This window comes from Gracilinanus agilis, chromosome 1, assembly GCF_016433145.1.
Source record: "Gracilinanus agilis isolate LMUSP501 chromosome 1, AgileGrace, whole genome shotgun sequence".
Taxonomy (NCBI): domain Eukaryota; kingdom Metazoa; phylum Chordata; class Mammalia; order Didelphimorphia; family Didelphidae; genus Gracilinanus; species Gracilinanus agilis.
In genome coordinates, this window is record NC_058130.1 from 227,858,912 (window position 1) to 227,882,087 (window position 23,176).

At 34.4% G+C, this 23,176-nt stretch overlaps 1 protein-coding gene across 1 annotated transcript in view; it reads left to right on the plus strand.

Moving 5' to 3' along the window:
• Positions 1–89: 89 nt before the first annotated feature.
• Positions 90–23,176, plus strand: part of UGCG (UDP-glucose ceramide glucosyltransferase) — a 61,231-nt gene continuing 38,144 nt past the window's right edge. Inside the window, exon 1 of the mRNA XM_044679147.1 lies at positions 90–163. Within this exon, the coding sequence (XP_044535082.1) occupies positions 90–163 (74 nt within the window). The remainder of the gene's footprint in view (positions 164–23,176) is intronic.

Consider the following 23,176-nt stretch of genomic DNA (forward strand, 5'->3'; position numbering starts at 1 on the left):
GGGGGCTGCGACTGCGGCCGGGAGCTGAATCCAGCCTGTGCAGTCTTGTCTCCAGCTTCTAATCAGCGACTGTGGAGGGAGGGGGGGGGATGGCGCGGGGAGGCGCATCGAGTCCTGGCGACCCTCAGCAGGGGGTGTCCACGGGGAAGGACTGCTTTATGGGGTAGGGGTGGCTGGGTACGGGGAGCTGTTTTGTCTCTGCGGCCTAGTGGGTGGTATTGGGGGGAGTATCCCCAAGGGGCCAGAGGATGGAGAAGGTTGTTTTGAGAGGCAGCGGGGGCTTTAGGGAAATAGTATATGAATGGGGGTTGGGAAGTAGATTGAGGTTTTATTAATTTTTTTGGTAGGGGAGTAGGAAGGACTGGTGGGGTAAGGAGGTTTGTCTTTGAATGGATGCTGGACTGCAACCGCAGTGGAGTGCAAGAGTCGAAGGGTGCCTGCTAATCGCGGTTTGGAAATGAGAAGTCCTAGGTGGCTACCATTAGGAAAGGGAAAATGTGACTTACTTTATTATGTAGGTGACTCTGAGTCAACTAGGGGCAGCTGTGAGCTAGGGATTGGGTGTTCTTTGGAACAAAAATTGTGTTGTGGATTTTTTTTTTCACTTGTCATTGTTCACATTTCTTTTGAGGGGATGATTGTTTCCTCTGGGAGTTGCACACAGCCACCTGCTGGTCACCCTATTGATTTCTCTCTTCCTGGAAGAGTCTGATCTGTGTACCTAGGTGTATCCCCCTGCCCATCTAGAAAAATGCCTATCTAGGATTTGTCAAGTCAGCTGATAATTCCCCCCCACCCCCCTTCTTGGATTCAGCTGATTTCTAATTATCTTATTGTGGAGGTAAAAACCCTGATGAGAACTGTTCTTTTCTCAAAAATCAAATCTCTCTCTTCCTTTTCTTTTAAAAACTGGACTTAGTTTAGAGAGATTAAAATGTTTTATAATTGTTATCTTCTTATAAGGATAGGGAAAATGAGCTAAATTTTATGTCTAATTTGGAAGACTTGTTGGTTTCCCTCAAAATATAGTTTTATGGAGAAAAGAAAAATACTTGAGGGTTTTTTTGTTTTTGTTTTTACCTTTCTGGAAGAAACCCACTTTCTAACAGGTACCTAGGACTCTGCTGTAGCAATCCTGTGCTAATTATTGCCATCTACTCACTTAAGTAAAGTGTTAAGAAAAAAGCTTATTCAATTTCAGCGTTTAAGTAACTTTTTTCACCCCTACTCCAGTAAAATTAGACTTTTCCCTCTTTTCCATGGCCATTGTTGGAGCATTGCTTATTTGTTAGTACTAAAGAAAGATGCTATAATTCCTGATATTTTATAAAATGTAAAGCAATATATTCCGTGCATGTGGTAGTAGTGATGTTTCTAGGTAAGTGAAATGACTAGGGGTCATTTTTCTAGGATTTTGAGTTAGAGGTTAGTTAAATTATAGGTAACATTGATTTAGTTGCTCCTTGAGAATTAAATGTATTGCCAGCAAAGAAATCGAAGTTAAGCTATTATCATCATCATTCTATATATGTCCTAATTTTTTCTCATAAAAGCAGTGAAAAAAAATTTTTAATGAGCCTTGCGAGTTTAAACATTGACAGGATTAAAATTGACTAAGGTATTGTCAACCCTTGTTTGCTTAATGATTCCTCATTAGGCTATATGAAACAGCCAGTGTTTTTTAAATGCTTTACATGACAAGTAATGTGCTAAGTATTCAAAGAAAAAAATGAAAATCCTTGTTCTCAAGGAACTTATTCTGACAGGAAAGACTTATGCATAAATTAGTAAATTTGTGAAATGCTTTTTTTAATTTTGGAAGAAAAATAAGTACATTACAGGAACTTTAGAATAGAACTTCCTTTTCCATTAAGTTTATGAATTTGGCTTTTTGTACTGGTATACCTGTTTATGTTGGGTGTGTTTTTTAAAGTTATGTTTCTAATATTAAATAAGCTTATTTAGAAGTATAATGGGATATTGATAGTTAAAGATGTAATTATGAATACCTTTTTGAAAAGAATTGTAAAGCAAATACTACTTAAATTTAAACTTTCTTTAAATTCTGCTTTATGAAATTAAAATACAAAGGCAACATTTTACACTTGGCTTCATTTGTGTTTCTTGTGATTCCTTTCACTGAAATAGACAATTCCTGAACATTTGAGATATGCTCTTAAACAGGGAACTTTTCTTCCTTTTTTTTTTTTAAACTATAATTGATGTTAAATGATTTCAATTGTCAGGATTTTCACAAGGAAGGATATTTAAAATAATTAAAGCCATGGTAAATAATTTAAATTAAAAGTTTTGTGTTATAACGATATACTAATTTTCAATTATGTGATTCCTTATTTTCAGTAAAGAAATGCCAATTCTTATGGTGTGCAAAAAGACCTCTGTTTTGGTTCCTCATTTCAATCCTTACTCCACCTCTTACCAGCTGTGTAGCTTTGAGCAAGTTCTGGACCTTATTTATTTATTTTTTAATTGGTAAGATCAGAGATTTGGACAAAATGCTTTCTAAAGTACTTTCTGACATTTCTTAATCTTTGAATGTGCTGCTTTACATTCATAATGTTAGTGCATTCCCTTATCTGAGAGATTTTTACCTTGTGTGTATTTTTTAAACTTTGTAATTAGTTTAATCTTATTAAATTAAAAAGCCTAGTATGTTCACTGAAAGTTAATATTCATGGGATTGACAAATTTAAGATCTATTTTTTGAGAAAACAAATTCAAATCTATTCAAATGTCTGATTTTCCATATTTTATAACATGAATGACATTTTTGGATCACTTGATCTTGAGATTCTTTTAATGTTTTTAGGGTTAAAAGTTCATAAATTGCATAAAATCACAAAAAAGATTAAGAATTTTTTTCCTTTAAAAACAACAGACTTGCCTTTCATTAATAAGTTTTAAATAAAATTGTAATGGCTCTTAGTTTAGCTAATTTATTTTAATCTTTTAGATCCAGACAGAAAAATAGGGGCTGAAATTTTGTCTATGATATTAAGAAGAGAAATGATGTAGACTATGATGGTATGTGAAATCATGTTTTTTTTTTCCTTCTGATGTTAGGAATTATATTTGTGCCCTAAAATGATATTGACAAAATATTAGGGTACTTACAGGTCTATATACAGGCATCATTTTTCTTAGCTTTTTAAATAAAGCATGTTAACTCACAGTCTCATCTGATTTTATCAGAAAATTAAAAAATATATTGAAAAATGTTTTTATGTATTGGTATTTAATAATGCTTTTGAAAAAGCTTTTCCCAGTAATTGTTACCTGTCTCTATATGGTTCTGCTCCATTGCCTTAATAGTTGTGGCAGAGATGATGACTCTGCCTCTGCCTCTGGGAGGTTGTTCTACCAAACTGGAAAGCATGATTGTGGACATAGATGGTGTCTACATTTTTAAGGTCTGGCCTGGCTTTTCAGGTTTGCTAGTAGGTGAAGAATTAATTCTTTGGCTATTAGGAACCATGGAATAAATTAAACAAAATGATCTCAGGATTTTGAAACTTCCTTATGTTTCTTCAGTGACAGTTGCACAGTCATAAAAAGAGGAGTAGAGGGAGCAAAGGAAACTAAGAAATACATTGTTTTTAGATCGCTTTAAAACATTAATTTAATGGTATATATGAAATTTTCCTGATAAAATTTTTCCTATGATAAAATAATACCAAGGAACTGACCCAAATCTATAAGAATATTCCATAAATACAACCAAAAGACAGTGTAGTTGTAGCTAAATGTAAAGATGGCCTGCAGGAAAGAAGTTGGTGCAGTTGTTTTTCTCATACACCCAAAGGCCACAGAAAGTAGTTTATGAAATGCTTGGCCATTTCACCTTGGCAGTTAGTGCTCATGATGCAAGTAAGCAAACAGAGCGAGGTGAAGGTAACCACAGGTTCATGCCAACAGTTGTTTCTGAACCTTATTTGTAAAATATTTATGGAGGAGGTGAAAGATTATTAGTACTTTAATTTCAGAAAAGATAGAAAAACTGTGGATAGGAAAATGAATCTATAGAAATCACCAGTGGCATTTAATAGGACTTTCCCTTGAGAGCCTTTTTTTAGATGAAATTGGAAGGAGGACAAGAAGTTGTTAAATTCCATGTAGAACCTGACAAGATCCTTCAACCAAATCAACATATGTTTTTATACTTGATTGACTTTAATGTGCTAGGTGTGCATATAGGAAGATGATGAAAAATAACTGGAAAAACTAGGTTTAGGAGTAAGAGAGGAAACTATATCGTGAACACTAAGGAAGTCCGAAAGTACTGGATGTGAACTTTAGGATAGGAACTGAACTTTACCTTTCATTACCAAAGTTTTGGTAACCAAAAATATTACCAACAATGCCAAAAATATAATTTGACTTTATTTTGATGGGAAATAACTTTATCATGGTGGTTATCATTTTAGAATTGGGTCTTTGCAGTTAGGTCACCAGCTATTTAGAAAAAGGTAAAAATCAACTCTAAATTAGAATAAAAGATAAAGGTACTGTGTGTTATAATAGCTCCAGCCTAAGCTATTTAAACAAGTTGTTGCTGTTCCTGATACCTGGAATGTATTTCCTTCTCATTTCTACTTCTTAGAATCTTTCACTTCCTTCAGAACTGCTGAGTTCACTTCACCTTCACACAATACCTTTACTGATTTTACCTCAGCTTCTAATGTCCTCCTTTCTCACTTGTATTTAACTCGTTTAAATTTTTAAAATTTTGCATTCTCTATATTCTTACATATATTCATGTTGTCTCCATGATATAAGTCTCTTGAGAGCCAGGACTATTATTTTTAGCACACAACTTGGCAAGAAGACATTTGAATGATAATTGTGGATTGATTCTGAAAAATGGGAAATTAATGGCATTTATTGCCATTTAAAAGAGAATTTTAGCAGATATAAACTTGCCACCAACATGAAGAAGGTAAAAGACCCTTAGAATTGCCTCAGTTTTATCTCCTTACCTAATGGAGAGATGATGGCCTAGGGCAAACAACTTAAATCTGTGAACCTTGAACCTCATTTGTAAAACATTTATGGAGGAAAAAGATTATGAATAGCTTCATCAAAAAAGAGATGGAAAACCTGTGGAGAGGAAAGAGAATCTATAGACATCTTGGCATCAGAGTCAATCTGGCTTATCTTTGAGAGACTTTTTAAATGAAACTGGAAGAAGGACAACAAATAGACATAAAGTGAAACATTTTCAGGATATCTATAGAAATTGATTCTCATCATCAGTGACAGTAGAATTGCTACATTTGGACTCTATATAAAATGAATGAGAAAGTGGAAAATGGCATTTGAGATAGGAAGAGAAGTTATGCCTGATCAAGTACTTGCAGTAAAAGATGCCAAAAATGACACCTTTTTTTTAAAAAGCTTAGGGGGCAGCTGGGTAGCTCAGTGGATTGAGAGCCAGGCCAAGATGGGAGGTCCTGGGTTCAAATGTGGCCTCAGACACTTCCCAGCTGTGTGACTCTGGGCAAGTCATTTGACCCCCATTGCCTACCCTTATCACTCTTCTGCCTTGGAGCTAATACACAGTATTGACTCTAAGACAGAAGGTAAGGGTTTAAAAAAAAACACATACAAAAACAACAACAACAAAAAACCCGTACCTTCTGCCTTAGAAACAATATTGTGTATTGGTTCCTAGGCAGAAGAATGGAAAGAGCTAGACAATGGGGGTAAAGTGATTTACCTAGGGTCACACAGCTAGGAAGTGCCTGAGTTCAGATTTGAACTCAGAACCTCCCATCTCTAGGCCTGGCTCTCAGTCCACTGAGCTACACAGCTTCCCCCCATCCCCCAAAGATGACACATTTTTAAAGTATTCAGTGGATCCATTTTCAAAGTATCTGAGGATAGAATTAAAAAAGAATAGAACAGATCATGGACAGTATTACAACAAAAAAAGAGTAACTTGCAACTAATGTATAACATAAATATATAATATAAAATAACAAAACTTTTCCTCATCTCCACAAAAACTTTATGAAAATTGTCTGTTGATGAAGATATGAGATTAATAAACTTTCATATGTATTTCTTCTGCAGAAGACCACATTTTCTTATAGTATAGGTATAACTGAGAGGTATAACAAATTCCTGATTGTTGATGCAAAAACACCTATGCATTGGAGCAAGAGTGGCATTAAAGGTTTTCTTCCCAGAAGATGTATATTGTGCTTATGCTAAGATCATGTAAACTACTTTGATAAATATGATCAACCATAAGATAAATATAAATTTTGTTCCGAATCATTCTCTTGATTGTTAAGATAAAACAAAGCATTAATAAGGGAAATTATATGCTTACCAGAAATGTTCTATATCACGGAGAAATTCCTACACAAAGTCTAAATGTGAGTGCTTTCTTATATATAGTCTTTTGGAAATTACTGTTTGTGAATGTTATTATGCTAATTATTGAGGTCTAAAAGAGCATAACAGTTCTAGTGAGATTTATGACTACTCAATATAGTGACCTCCCAATGTATACAGGAAAACCCACAGAGGATAAGATATGTATTGCTAGATTATGGGCATATGTCCATCGAGTTAGTTCATCATTTACCTTGGGCATGTAATTGTCAAGTCCAATAATAGATGACCAAAAAAAACCCCAACCCAAGTTCAAAAAGTGTATAGGATAAAGGAATAATGGTTAGAAAATAATTTTAAAAAGATCTGAAAGTTAGTAGTTGGCAGGCCCAACAAAACGAGTCAGTAGACTGAAGTATCAGCTGGAAAAGGTAATGTGCACTTGGGCTGCATTAAGAAAGGCATCTCTTCCCAGACTAAAGAGGTAATAGTCTTTAATCTGTCCTAGTGAGACCACATCTGGAATTTTGTGTTCAGTCACCACAATTTAGGAATGATGTTGATAAACTGAAGATCATCCTGAAGCAGGGCAAATGGAGTTAGAAAAGGTCTGAGGCCCTGTTGAAAGAACTGGGTATGTTGAACCTAGAGAATAAGGTATGGAAACATGAAAGGCACCTTCTAGAATTTGAAAGGCTGTTATGTGAAAGAGGATTAGACTTGTTCTATTTGACCTAGAGGATAGAACAGTAGGAGCAGTGAGTGGAAGTTGCAAAGAAGCAAATTTAGGTTTGATATAAGGGGGAGAACCCCTCCCCCCCAAACTTCCTAATAATGAGACCTGTACAGAAATGGGATAGGATGCCTCAAGAGGTGATGGGTCCCTCCCTTACCCCTCCAGCCCCATTGGAGATCTTGGGTCAGGATGGATGACCATTTTTCAGGTATATTACTGTGAGCATTTCCTTCCTAGTATGGGTTGGACTGAATGGACTGCTCAGGTTCCTTCAAATTCTAGTTTCTGTGAATCTGTGACAGGCCCTATAGATGTATATACACAGTAAGCTGGGTTAAGAATTGAATAGGAAGAGATTGGGTTGGATTTTATTGTGCAAATTGTGTAACACTTCCAGTGATACAAAGCTGCTCCCTGCTACAAAAGCTCTCCTTACTCCTTCCTTACTCCTCCCTTTTCTCTTCCTATAGAGTGTGACATGGAACAGCCATGTTTTAAATAGAGTCAAAATTTCAGGTGCCTTAAAAAGTGTTGGATGACATGTGGGATAACGAGCATATTACTAAAATGACTTGAACAATAAGTAAAATCCAAAACATCGGGAACATATGAATGAAATTTTGACTGAGGCACCTTACTTCTCTGAAAGTTTTCTTTTCTGTAAGATAATTGAATTGGAGTGAATTATCTCTTAAAGTTCTTTTGATCTCTCAGTCCTGGGATGTTATGTGTAACTAGAGAAGAATGTGACCAGATCAAGTATTGAGATTGAGGAAGAGAAGATGGACAGCATCAGTTTTAGGCTGGTAGCTACAAAATATTTTTAAAATAGATTTTAAAATAATTTCATTTGTTTTTATATCATCACATTTCCTCTTGTATCTCTCCATTCCCCGCCCAGAGTCTGTTCCTTTATAAAAAAGAATTAAAAAAAAAACCCTATTACTTTCCATCTTAGAATCAATACTTTGTATTACAAGGCAGAAGAAATGGTAAGGGCTTGTGAGTGAGGGCTAAGTAATTTGTCCAGGGTCACATAGCTAGGAAGTGTCTCAGACTAGATTTGAGCCCAGGACCTCCCATCTCTAGGCCTGGCCCACAATCCACTGAACCATCTAGCAGTCCCTCAGTTTGTTTTTTAAAGAGGAAATGATCAAACAAAATTCAGCAAAATCTCCACAACATTTTAAAAGAAAGCTTCCATCATTTTAGAAGGACTCAAGTATTATTAAAGAGTAAAGGCAAGAACCACATTGGAGTATAAGGCATAGGGATGACCTGGGATTAGATTCACAATAATGAATGAAATACCACAGTAGTGAAATTCTTTACTTACCAAGGAATTGTCTGGTTGTCAGTCAAAAAAAATGCCATTTCAAATCTCTTCATTGAAACTGAATTTTTAAAAAGTATAACACCTTTGTGTTTGTTTTTTTTTACTATATAATTGAAAAATAAAATATGGTTGACCTATATGAAGGATGAAAATACTGCACAAGATTGTCCCCTATATTGGAAATGTACCTTCTCTTCAGCCATAGCTTCCTTCAAAGCTCAGTTCTAGTGCCACCACATACACAAAACTTACTTCATATTTACTTGGTATATACTTGTTTGTGTACATTTCCCTCTCCTCTCCCACCTTCATAAGAAGGAATTCCTTGAGAGTATTAATGTTTTTGTCTTTGTATCATCAGGACCTAGCAGTGTGACTTGGCCTGTAGTAGATACATGGTAGTTGTTAAGTGCTTTTGAATACTGATCATCAATTTTCATAAATGAATTTTTGTTTATCTTGTAATAAGCTGCACATTCCTTTTTTATGAGTAAATTTTGACACACTAGCTACATAGGTCATCATCATTTATTGTTGTGTTCATTGTTTATTGTTGTGTGTAAGATGCCTATAACTGTGGTGGAAAAAGTTCTGGGTTTGGAATCAGAAGACCTAGTTTTGAATTCTAGCTTTGCTACTTACTAACCTATGTGATCTTAGGTAACTTTTTATCTCTCTGAACTTTGACTTTCTCTTTTATAAAGTTTCAGGTATTGGGTGTAAGATGAAATGCTTTTGTTTGATTCCTTCCAATTCTAAATTTGTGCTTCTCTGAAATATGGTATATTTTGAAGAAACAAGATGGAACTATTAAGGCAAACTGGCCCTAGGCATTAAAGCATATATTTCAAATGATAAAGCATAGGGGTTTTTTATTGCTAAAATTATCATTTCCTTTGAACAATTTGGAGAACTTTTTATGAAAGATTTCAATACCCCTAAAAGTAATATAAAGATTAAGTTTTAAGTTGTTTGATTTTTTTTTTGAATCACAAAAGTTCTAAAACTAGTATAACTCTAATATTTTAGGATACAACAAATAACGGGTAATGTCATGACAACTAAAGTTAGTGAAAAGGAGTAAATACTTATTAAATTTTGTTACTAGGACAACTAATTGTTAGAATTTTATTTCTTCTCAAAAGGAACTGCATTAGATGCTATCCTCCTTTTTCTCATATTCAAGACCATATTACTGAGAAAATAGACTATCCCAAGAACACTATCTGACTAAGGTTTTGGTTTTTTTTTTTGCTTACCAATTGTGAATACTCTTGTAACTATATTACCTTCCATTTTCTATTAGGATTCTTAACTCAATTAAGTAGTTCAAGTATCATTATCTTTATTTAGATGAGGAATCTGAAGCTCTGATAGTGACTTGTCAGGTGATTTGCCTCGTGAGTAATTGAACTGGAATTAAAACCCAATTAAGTAGAAATTCTGTGCTTTTCCTCTTGTGTCATCCTTTTATTCCTTTCTAATTGGGTAATAGTTTATTCCTATGATTAGAAATGTAAAGAACTCTGCCTCCTACTTTTATTTCCAACTTTTTTTATTCTAGCAAAAATTTTTTTAACCTAGCTGATTCTAGAGATACCTTTGAATTTGAAGACCTGTATATTATCTTATAGAAGTTAGTAGGATGGTTATAATAGAGGTCATGTAGAAGTCATGTATTATGTATTGTGGATTTTAGTAATTAACAATTATTCTGTAAGAATTGACTGCTTGAAATTCTACTTGCAGGATTCAAAATAAGTTTTATTTATGGGCCTTAGAATTAGGAATTCAATTGACAACATATTTTCTTATCAAAGTCCTCCAAAGTAAAACTCTTGGATAGTATTAGTTTAAATCCCAAGGAAAGGGGAACTGAAACTGTTTAAATGTTGTAATTTCAGGTGTTCAAGGACATCTTTTAATGAAGTCTTTCAGTAATTAAACATCCTTGAGTGAACTATAAGATCAACATGACTTATGGTATATTTGACTAGTAACTAGTACTTTGGTGAGGTCCCAGCTTAGGAGCACTAAGAATTCTGGTGATGTGTTTTTTGGGGTGTGTGTCCAGATTTTAATATTTAAAGATAACTTTATTGACATTTCTTGTGATTCTTCTACCCATCCCCATCTCTTTTCAATATAGCATTCACACAGTTGTGAAAATAAGTTTCCTAACACATAACGATCATATCACTCTCCTGCTTTCAATAGCTTTCCATTGCCCAAAGGATGAAATATAGCCTGGAAGTTAAGGCCCTTCACGGGCTAGTTTCAGTCTGCTTTCTACATGAGGTGTCATAGGGCAGGAGCAAGAATTTTAAAATTCTAGTTAGAAATGCTCTGTTTGAATCCTGTTCTGACTCTTGTTCAATTTTGAGGAGGTCAATTTAACATCAATTTCCTTCTCTAGAAAAGAAAATAATATTTGTTGTGTCCTCCTGGAAGTATAGTTTTAAAAACCAAATGAGATCAAATAAAGTGCTTTAAAAAGAATATAGAGCAATATAAATTCAATTCATTGTTACTATTATTATTCACATTCTACTTACTCTAACCAAACTGTGCTACCAACTTTCTCCAGATTTGGCCCTGTCCTGCCTTACCTTATTTATGGAAAAATCTCCCATAACTAGAATGTACTCTTTCCACCTATCTGTTGACATTCTTTTCTTTCTTTAAAGAACTTCTCTGTGAAATCTTTCCTGAACCCCTCTTCCCCCAGATAAAAATTTTCTCCCTTCTTGTATTTCTTATGGCACTTTATCCTATTCTGCTTTGTACATAGTTGTACAAATTCCTAGTAGATACATATTTCTAATAGATTAGTTGAACTAGTTCTTGTTGGGATTTTTACTATTCCTTCAGGAATCTTGTATTTTCTTGACTTTTGTAGAAATCAAATTTTCAGACTAACTGTCCTGTGGTGTCAGACTTTTTGTACTCTTTGTATCATTTTTGAAAACTAGGGCATTTTTTAGTTCTGCAACACCCTCCCATTTTCCTTGAATTTTTAAAGTTTAATTTACAGTAGTGTAGCCATCACATCTGCCAATTCTTTGACCACCTTATTTTCTTTTGGGCCTGGTAGCTTGAATTTATCGAGAGTAACTAGTTTTCTTCTTATCTCCCTGGTTGAGTTTTTTTACCTGTTTACCTAAGCTATTTCTTGTTACATCTTTTTCAGTCCAAAGATCGTTCTCCTTGGCAAAGAAAACAAGCACAATAGAGTTGACCAGCTGTAACTTGTCATCCATTATTATAGTTCAGTGTATGCTGAGCAGTAGTCTTAACTCTTAATTCATCCTTTTTCCCAGGCAAGTTCAAAACAAAACAGTCCCTCAGACTCCCTTTTTGTTGTTTTTTACTTAACTTGCCAGGCTTAGCTGATTTTGACATTTATCAGTAAGCATTTATTAAATGATTGCTATCTGCCAAATACATTGCTTGGAGCTAGGGGTACAAATACAAACTAAAACAATCTTCCTCCCCACCCCCACTCCCTCCATACATTCTCTTCTGAGGACATGTGTTCACAGATAGTACATACATAAAGGATATATAACATATAACATAAACAGTAATTTGGTTGGGTGGAGGGAGGGAAGCACTAAAAACTTGGGAGAATCATAAAAGGTCTTTTGGAGGAGGTGGTACTTGAGCTCAATCTTGAAGGGAGCTAGAGGTTTCAAGGGTCGAAGGTAGGGAAAGCATTTCAGCACTTGGAGGGGGAAGGACATTCTGTGCAGAGGTAGGAAATGGAGTGCTTGAATAAGGGACAGCAAATAGGTCATTATAGTAAATGTATATGAGGAGCAATATGAAATCAGTTTGGAGAGAGACCTACAGCCACATTGTGAAAACTTTTAAATGCTAAAGACAGAGATGTTTGTCTTTTATCATAAGAATAGTAAAGATCCATTCTTTTCTTAAGCAGGCAATTTCTTAATTCAGAGCTATGCTTTCAGTATATCAATTTAGCAGCTTTGTGGAAGATGATTGAAAGCAGAAAGAATTAGATGTAGAGAGAACAGTTAGGAGGGTCTTGCAATAAAGGCAAGAGATGATGAGAACCTGGACTATGGTAATTGTGGTGTGAATTAAAAGGGAATAGATGTGTGTAGGATCATAGGATGAGACCTCCTTTCCCCTAGTTATAAAGATGTGGAAACTGAAGCTTCAGGGAAGTTAAGTGACTTGATTAAAGTTACACAGGTAATAAATATGTTGAGGAGGTGGCATCAAACAAAACAATTTGGCAACTGATTAAATGTTGCACTAGAAGACAGAGAGTTAAAGACACCTGGGTTGTAGACATGGATTCCTAAAAGAATGGTAGTGCTCTCAAAATAAATAAGAAAGCTAGGAATGATAGTTTCTGGTTGAAAAATTGATTCTATTCTGAACATGTTGAATTTGAGATGAGTTTGAATGTAGGTGAAGCAGTCAAGGATTCAGTTGGAGGTATAGTTGGAGCTTAGGTAAGAGATGAGAGGGAATTAGATATTTAGATTTCAGAGATATGAAAACACCTTGGAGTAAAAAAAAAATATTTTAACTTTTAAAGTTCTCAGTGTTTGTGGTATAGCATAATTCCTACCCATATTTGACTTAGAAAGCAATTACTTTTAATATTCCATTGGATTAGTGTCATAGTGATTGGAAAATTCTGTTGTTGATATGTGATAATTTAACTTTTCATTAGGAGATTAACCTTTTTTGTTTGTCCCTATCCAAATAATTTTTGAATCTGACATGTTGATTAAAAAAAACAACAACCTTACTTTCTGTCTAAGATACTGTGTATTGGTTCTAAGGCAGAAAAACAATAAATGATAGGCAGTGGGAGTTAAGTGACTTATGTGAAGGGATCACACAGCTAGGATGTGTCTGAGGCCAGATTTGAATTCAGGACCATCCATCTCCAGGCCGGGTTCTTAATGCACTGAACTTTCTTAGATGCTCCTTGTTACACTCTAGAGGAAGGAGTCCACCTTGCACCCCTCCCCAAATCAATCAATCTCTCTCTGTCTCTCTGTCTCTGTCTCTGTCTCTCTGTCTCTCTGTCTCTCTCTCTCTCTCTCTCTCCCTCTCTCCCTCTCTCTCCCTCTCTCTCCCTCTCCCTCTCCCTTCCTCCTTCCCTCCCCTCAGTAGAGGCAGGAATTTCTTTACTGGGAATTTATCTGCCAGTAAAAATTATAGGTTTAGAAATGAATAGATTAAACATTATTAAATTGACCAAACCCTTATTAAAATCCTACTCTGATTCTTTATCATGGAATGAAGGTGATTCTTGAAGAACCACCCAGTAGAATTTAGACTGTCAAGTTCTACAAAACTGGAAAACCTTTGAGTATGCCCAAAGATAAGCCTAAATAATTAGATTTGTAGAAACTTATCACCACTATCTTGTCTATCAGATTTTTATACACAGATATAAAAATTGATACCTATGAAATTATATATGAATTTTACTAAAGTGTAAAGAGGATAGCATCTATTTTGGTTGAAAGTAGCACCCCCAATGAAATCACAGACTCTAATAGTAAAATACTTATTAGTAAAATTGGTATGAATATTGAAAGGCAAGTAATTGACTTTAGGTAGCATCAGATAAAGACTGAATGATTTCTGAAGTACGATGAGGTGGGTCATTTGCCTGTGGTTTGTGTTTTTGGAGTTTCTTATGCTACTCAGACATCGTGTAGGAAAAAAAAAGGTTGATTTGAAGTTCAAAGACTTGGGTTCATATTTCAGCTCTTTCACTTTTTACCTGTGTGAACTTGAGCAAACCAACCTTTTAGGAACATATCTCATTTGTAAAGTGAGGGAGTTGGTCTTGATGACATCTGTAGTTCTTCAAATTCCAAATCTGTTATCCTGTGAAGAAAGGAAGGAAACAAACATTATGATCTGGGTATTAGGAGCTGTGAAGTAGTAAAGAAGAAAGCAGTGATAAATATGAATATGAAAAAAAGAACCAAGTTGAATAGTGATTATACAGTGAGCACCAGCATGTTATGCCTCCTTCTTTCCTTCCCCATCACCTGACATCCCCTTTATGTTTATGACAGAGTTAGAATATTTTTCTGGATCCCATTAGTCTATTTTTTCAGTATCTTTGAATCTCTCTTACTGTACCCAGAAATGAAGGAAGGGAATGCTATACTTTATATGCTAATCATCACCTTTTCCAAAATTCATCTCTGCCTTCTGCAAATTTCTTTCCAGATAACCCTTAAACTCTCTCCACTGCATTTTCCTTGTTATCTTTTTCCAATATTTCTGGCTTGCTTCAATAATAATTTCATCCTTCAAAATATAGAACCAATGAAGTTCAATTTTCTAAGTTGTATTTTAAGAACATTTATAAACTGAAGTCTCTCCAAAGAAGGGCAACCATAATTATAAAAAGACTTGAGTTCATGCCATACATGAATCAGTAGAAGAAATGAAATGTTTATTGGGTAGAAGAGAAGACTTAGTGGGGACATGATAGCTGTCTTCAAGTATTTAAAGCCTTTGGTATCTATCTATTCAGGATAGATGGAATAATAATAAATGACAGAGAAGGCAAATGCTTTTTTTTTGTTGTTTAGTCATGTCCCACTCTTCATGATGCCATTTGAGGTTTTCTTGGCTGAGATATTAGAGTGACTTGCTGTTTCTTTTAACTAGCTCATTTTATAGATCAGGAAACTGAAGCAAACAAGCATAAGTTATTGGTCCAGGATCACACATCTAGTGTTTGAGGCCAGACTTGAACTCGGGAAGATGAGAATTCCTTTCTCCAGGCCTGGCTTTCCATCCATTTGGCCACCTGGCTGCCCTGAAGACAATATTGGTCAACTTTTATTTTGCTTCTGTTTTCTCTGCCAAGGAGAAAAACTTTTGGACTAGAAAAAGGATATGATAGAAATAGCTGATAGTTGAAACTCAAGTAAAAAAAGCACCCAGCTACACTTGATTGAATTCAGCTCACCGGGCCTGGATAAGTACATTTGAGGTTACTAAAATAATAAATAGATGTGGTCCCTGAGCCATTGCCCAGGATTTTTAGGGGTTTGGGGAGAGATTAAGAGAAGAATGCTACATGTTTGGAGAAGGGGGAATATATTGTCCTAATTTTTTTTTTAAGAAAGAGAAGAGTATAACCTTCAAAATATGAAGCTTGACAACAATTCCTGGCAAAGCTATAGAGCATGCCATTCTTTCAGTAATACCTGGAAAAGGACCTAGAAAAAGAAGTGATGGTTATAAATTTCTGACAGAAAGCCATGCTAAACTAATATTCCTCTCCCTCTCTTTTTTTTTGTATCAAGGTCACTAAACTTGTAGACCAGAGGGCTTCTTTAGATGGAGTTTATCTAGATTTTAAAAAGACATTTAATAAATTTTCTTGGTATGCTTTTACAAAAGGTGGACTTATGTAAATAAAATATCAGTTAGTATAGTTAGGTGGATTCAGAATTGCTTGAATGACCAGACCCAAAGGGAAGTAATTAATTTCTTTAGTGAAATATTTCAGGGATACTTGCCTTTTATCTAAAATTTATTTCAGAGTAGGACTCAAAGGACTCCGATTGTAAATTATGCATATGAGAATCATTTTTAGGAATTCTGAATGTTTCTGGTATAGGAGTTCTTAATATTTAGATTGGAGGAGAATAATTTCGGGGGAAGTTCATGAATCATTGGAGGAACCATTAGATTTTCTTTTGGGGCTCAGATAGGAAAGCAATGCATGAAAGTTGCAAAGGTGAAATTAGGCTCAATAGAAAAAAAATTCCTAACTAATAGATCTCTATGAAGGAACAAAATAAACAATTTTGTTCTACCATATATGTAGTATAGCTACAAAGTAATGAGGTAGTTCATGAAATTCACTTGTAATTATAACCATATGGCCCAGGCCAAATCCATATTCTTTCCCTGTCTACTAGGTCTGTTATTCACTTGTAGTAGATGACTATTTCATAGAATCATAGAGACTTAAAATACTAGAATAGATCAAGAAGGTGAATATGTTATTTGGCAAGATCTCTTGTACATTAAAAATTTTTAGCATCACTTATTTGGGACATTATTTGAAAATTGTTATTATAAAGACAACTCCACTTAAAAAGAGACAAGGAAAGGTGCTAGAACTATATAATTTAATTGATAAAGGGAATTCCCAGATTAGGAAATTCTTGCTACCCTTAACAGGCTAGGCTACAACCTTCTCTGTACCATGTAGTCTTTTTTCTTTTTTTTAACCCTTACCTTCTGGCTTAGAATCAGTACTGTATATTGGTTCCAAGGCAGAAGAGTGGTAAGGGCAAGGCAATGGGTGTTAAGTGACTTGCCCATGGTCACACAGCTAAGAAGTGCCTGAGGCCAGATTTGAACCCAGGACTACCCATCTCTAGGTCTGGCTCTCAGTCCACTGAGCCACCCAGCTGCCTCAGTGCCATGTAGTCTTAAGAGAGGTTTCAGAGGACGATAAAATGTTAATTGAATTACTCAGGATTAAAAAGTCACTGTGTTTCAGAGGTATGATCCAGATTTTTTCAAACTTATTTTTATCTATCTACTATTCCATCTGCCTCTCTATTTGAAAAAATATTCCATTGTTATACCAATTGCTGGTTAGTTCTAGTTTCATCATAAGACATGATCATCCTGTATTGTAGTTATTGTTTACAGTGACAAACTCATATTTACTAGAAATTCTAATAATGCTGTTGGTACAGCTGTCCAAGTGAATTAATGGCACATTCGTTGTTTTGCTGTTTGGTATGTGTCCCTAGAATTCAGATCTTAAGAAATGATGAAAAGAGCAGAGGACTTTGGGGTTTAAATCCTTACTTTGCCACTTACTATTGTGTGACCTCAAACAAATCTCTTAACTTCTTTGAGCCTCAGTTTCCTTACCTATAAAAAAGGATCCCTTTTAGCTATGATCTATGATTCTCTAATGTAGACAAAGCCAGGCTAATGGCCTGTTTATTCCCCTTCTTTTTTTCTTTTGGTAGTCACTTTAAGGACGTTTTTGTAAGAAATTATGGTTTTGGGGGCAGCTAAGTGGCTCAGTGGATTGGGAGAGGAAGTCCAAATATGGCCTTAGACACTTAGCAGCTGTGTGACCCTGGACAAGCCACTTACCCCCCATTTCCTTGCCCTTACTGCTTTTCTGCCTTGGAACCAATACACGGTGTTGATTGTAATGGTTTTGTGAAGGTAAAGGTTTTTTAAAAAAGCAAAAGAAATTATGGTTTCTCTATGAATCATAGAATCATAAGCTAAAAGTAATTTTAAAAGCCTTCAAGCTAAATATCCTGTTCAATTTGGAAAACTTTTCCAAAACACCCCAAATAAAAATTCCTGGTTGAATGTTTTATATTGGAACAGTGCTTTATGCTTTTTAAAGTACTTTTCTCACAACAACCCTGGGAGTTACATAGTATGCCAATCTGTTAGAATTTTTTATTTTTACATTTTCATTAATATCTTTTGTTTATATATTTTATTTCCAAATATATCTTTTTTAAAAACCCTTCCTATAGAGCTATTCTTTAAAACAAAGGATAAACCGGAAAGAAAAGGTAATTCAGCAAAATTAACCCGGGACATCAACCAAATTAAAAGTATATTCAGTGTTCTATATTCATGGTCCCCATCTCTATAAAAAAGGGAGTAAGATACATTTTTTCATTTTTAAGGCCAACCTTGGCCATTTTACTTCCTTAGTGATTTTTAAAAATTCTTTCTGGTAACATCATTGTCATGTATATTATTTTTCTAGTCGTGCTTACTTGGTATAAAGTTCATTCAAGTCTTTCTTTTGCTTTTATTCTTAGGCATTCTTCATATTCATTATTTCCTATGGCATGGTAATGTTGCATTGCATTCACATATGACATTTTGTTCAGTCATTTTGCAGTAATTCTTTCAGTATACCAGATATTTTTGAATTCTGATTCTGTTATTTGGCAAAATAAGTATTCACTGCATACCACAAAGTTGTATAATTCACCTACCTGACTAGCATGCATTCTTTATATTCATTTAGGTTGTCAAAAAATGATAAATGATAAAATGATAAATGATAAAAATGATAAAATGAACAAGACAGGGCTAAGGAGTGAGCTTGATATGAAACATTTAGGTTGGCAATGATCACTTTTATCAGTATTTGATTATTCAACTATTATCAAACCTGCATTACTACACCATTTCTTTATGAATATCATGAAAACTTTGCCTGTGACTATGGTATTTCTCTGATTAGCAGTCTAATTTAAAGTCTATCAAAAATGTATATAAAGATAGTTTTGCATGACTCGGGACAACTAGGTAGCTCTGTGGATAGAGTGTTGGCCCTGGAGCTGAAAACTCATCTTCCTGAGTTCAAATCTACCCTCAGACACGTGCTAACTGTGTGACCCTGGGCAAGTCACTTAACCCTGTTTACCTTAGTTTACTCATATGTAAAATGAGCTGGAGAAGGAAAATGGTATCTTTGTCAAGTAAACTTCAAATAGGGTCATGAAGAGTTGCATGTGACTGAAAATGACTAAGAACAGTAAATAGCATTTATTCTTAGTGACTCAATTCTGGCTCTCTGCTAATGACTTTTCCCTCCTAAGTGTTTATAAACTATCTGCTTAATAAACCATCATAGAATTTTGGTAGAGAAACAAGAATCAGTGGAAGTGTTATAATCCAATAGTTTGAGGAATTTGTTGTCATTTCTTTCTTTCTTTTTTTTTTTTTTTCCAAAACTGAGACTTGTGTCCTTGTGTCTAATTTTCTGGCATCTTTGTTTTCCACAGTTCCTTAAGTTAAAAACAGTAGTTATCTAGGAAGATATCTAAAAATTCTTAGTACTTATTAGAGATAATTCATCTGATTCTGAATTCTTGAATTAATTTAAAGCAATGAAATTAGCCGAAACTGTGGCTTGAAATCCCGACACATGCCTGAATTAGGCCTTTATCCCCAGCATAAGATAACCATGAGCCCTGTAAGCCATGAACAGTCTCTGGGAGAGACTGAATTAGCCAAGGGGAAACTCAGCTTTTAGAACTCTCAGCCCAAAGGACTGGGATTACCTTGGAAAAACTGAAACTTGCCTAAACCCAGACCTAGAGCTGTGAGGGTAATAGGAAGGAAAAACTGAAGTTTAAGAGAGTGCCCTTTCTAACCTGAGAACAGAGGCCACCATTAAGATAGAAATAAAAATTATGAAAAGGTTAGGAAAATGAGCCAACATAAAAGACAAAACACCTAAACATAGAAAATTATTATGGAGGCAAAGAAGAGCAAGGCACAGACCCAGGAGACATTGAGAGATCAAAGCAGCTATAGACTGATATTAGGCTCTGGAAGAGCTCAAAAAGGATCCAAAAAAATCATATGAGAGGGTCTGAGGAAATATGGGGAAGAGAAATAAAAGCAATGCAAAGCAGAATTGACCAAATGGAAAATGAGATTCGAAAATTCAGTGAAGATAAGAGTTTTTTAAAAGGTAGAATTGACCAAGTGGAAAAGGACATTCAAAAACTCATGAAAGAAAACAATTCCTTATAAATTAGAATTGGGCAAGAAGCAGCTAATGACTTCATGAGATATCAAGAAACAATAAAATAAAATCAGAAGAATGAAAAATGGGAGAAAACATGAAGTATCTCATTTAAAAAACAACTGACCTGGAAAAGAGCCAGGAGAGAGAACTTCAGAATTATTGGACTTCTGGAAAGCCATGTTAAAAAAAAATCTAGGTATTATATTACAAGAAATTATCAAAGAAAACTGCCCTGATATTTTTAAACAAGAGTGTAAAATAGAAATAGAAAGAATACACTAATCACTTTCTGAAATAAATTCCCAAATGACAACTCCCAGGAATATTATAGCCAAATTTAAGAGCTCCCAGGGTAAGGAGAAAACACTGCAAGCAGCCAGAAAGAAATAATTTAGATATCATGGAGCCACAGTCAGAATTACATAGGACTTAGCAGCTTCCACATTTAAGGATTGAAAAGCTTGGAATATGATATTCTAGAAGGCAAAAGAACTAGGTTACAACCCAGAATCACCCACCCAGAAAACTGAGTATATTCTTCCAGAAGAAAAAATGATCATTTAATCAAATAAAAGTTTTTCTAACAATTCCTGATGAAAAGATCAGACCTAAACAGAAAATTTGATATTCTAGTACAAGACTCAAGAGAAGGATAAAAAAGTAAACAAGGAAGAGAAAACTGAAGGGATTCAAGAGGTCAAAGTGTTTCTATTCCTACCTCTTAAAATTTTTATCTGTATTAGAACAGTTAGGAGGAATATACATAGAGAGTATGGGAATAAGTTGATCGAGATGACATGATTAGCAAAAAAGAAAAAATCAAGGGGTGAAAAAGATGATGGGAAGGGAGAAGTAGAACAGGTATCTTACCTAAAAGGTACAGAAAAAACTATTAAGGGGGCAAGGGGAGGAGGATGAGGGTGGTATGGACAATATTTAAACCTTACTCTCATCAGAATTGGCTCAAAGAAGGAATAACAACCATGCTCCTTTGAATATAGAATCTTTTCTTAAACTATAGAGAAATAGAATAAGATAAGGGGAGAGTAATAGAAGGGAGGGGGTGGTTGGAGTGGTGATTAAAAGCAAAATACTTGTGAGGAGAGACAGTGAAAGGGAAGAAGAGAGTAGAATCAAAAGGGAAAAATAAGATGAAAGGGAATACACTGTTGATAATCATAACTGTGTATTGTGGATAGATTGAACTCGCCCATAAAATGGAAGCAGATAGAGTGGATTAAAAACCAGAATCCTAGGATATGTTGTTTACAAGAAACATATTTGAGGCAGACATATAGAGAGTAAAGGCAAGGGGCTGCACTTTACCTGAAATAAAAGAAGCAGGAGTAGCTATCATGATCTCAGACAAAGCTAAAGCAAAAATAGGTTTAATTTTAAAAGATAAGGAAGAAAATTACAAAAGTAGCACAGATAATGAAGTAATAGCACTACTAAACATATATACACCAAATGGTACAACCTCCAAATTTTTAAAGGAGAAATCAAATGAGCTTTAGGAGGAAATACAAAATACACAGTAAAACTATTCTAGTGGTGGGCCTCATCTTTCCCTTCTCAAATCTAGATGAGTCAAATGAAAAAATGAGAAAGAAGTGAAGGAAGTAAATGAAATTTTAGAAAATTTAACTTTAATAGATCTCTGGAGAAAATTGAATAGGAATCAGTAGTACTTGGCACATAACTAAAAATTGACCATGTATTAGGACATAAAACCTTCATAACCAAACGCAGAAAAACAGAAATAACAAGTGCATCCTTTTTTTTAAAGTGCATCCTTTTCTGATCATAATGCAATAATCAGTGGGAGTCCATGGAAACTAATCTAATACTAAAAAAGGGGTGAGTCAAAGAACAAATTATAGAAACATTTTCACTAAAGAGAATAATAATGAGGAGATAAATAAAAATTTTTGGGTTACATTGAAAGCAATACATAGGGGAAAATTTATCTCTAAATATTTACATCAATAAAACAGAAAAAACAGATCAATGAATTGGGCATGCAACAACAACAACAAAAAAAAAACCCTAGAAAAATAACAAAGTAAAAATTCCTGATTAAAGGCAAAACTGGAAATCCTAAAATTCAATGGAGAAATTAATAAAAATTGAAAGTGAAAGAACTATTGAGCTAATAATGAGACCAGAAATTGATTTTATTTAAAAAAAAAACAAACAACAAATAAAATAGAGCATGGGCTAATTTGATTTTTTAAAAAAAAAAGAAAATCAAATTAACATTATCAAAAATGAAAAAAGTGAATTCACCAATGAAGAGGAAATTAAAGCAATCATTGGGAACTATTTTGCTTGATTATATGCCAGTAAATATGACAAGCTAGGTGAAATGGATGAATACTTACAAATATAAATTGCCTAGATTAACAAGAGGAAATAGAATACTTAAATAATCCCATTTTAGAAAAAAATTGAATAAGCCATTGAAGAACTTTTAAGAAAAAATCCTCAGAGCCAGAGAGATTCAAAAGTGACTTCTATCAAACTTTAAAGAATACTTTTATCACAATATCATATAAATTGAGGCATAATAGGCAAAGAAGGAGTTGTACCAAATTCTTTTTATGATGCATATATGATGCCAGTTACCTAATTCAGGAAGAGCAAAAACAGAGGAAGAAAATTATAGACCAATTTCTTTAATGAATAGAGATGCAAAAATTTTAATTAAGATACTATAGCAATATATCACAAGAATCATTCTCTGTGGGTTAGATTTATAACAAGAATGCAAGGCTTGCTTAATATTAGCACAATTAGCATAATAATCAGCATAATTGACCCAACTAGCAGAAATCACATGATTATCTCAACAGATTCCTTTGACAAAATACAACATCCATTCTTATTAAAAACATGAGAAAGCATAGGAATATGTGGGCTGTTCCTTAAAGTGATTAGTATCTATCTAAAATGATCAGCAAATATAAATTGCAATGGGGATAAGTTAGAAGTTTTCCCAATAAGATCAGGGGTGAAGCAAGGATGCACATTATCACCACTATTATTTAATATTATACTAGAAATGCTAGTTTTAGCAATAAGAGAAGAAAAAGAAATTTAAGGAGTTTAAGTAGGCAATGAGGAAACTAAACTCACTCTTTGTGGTTGATATGATAGTATACCTAGAGAA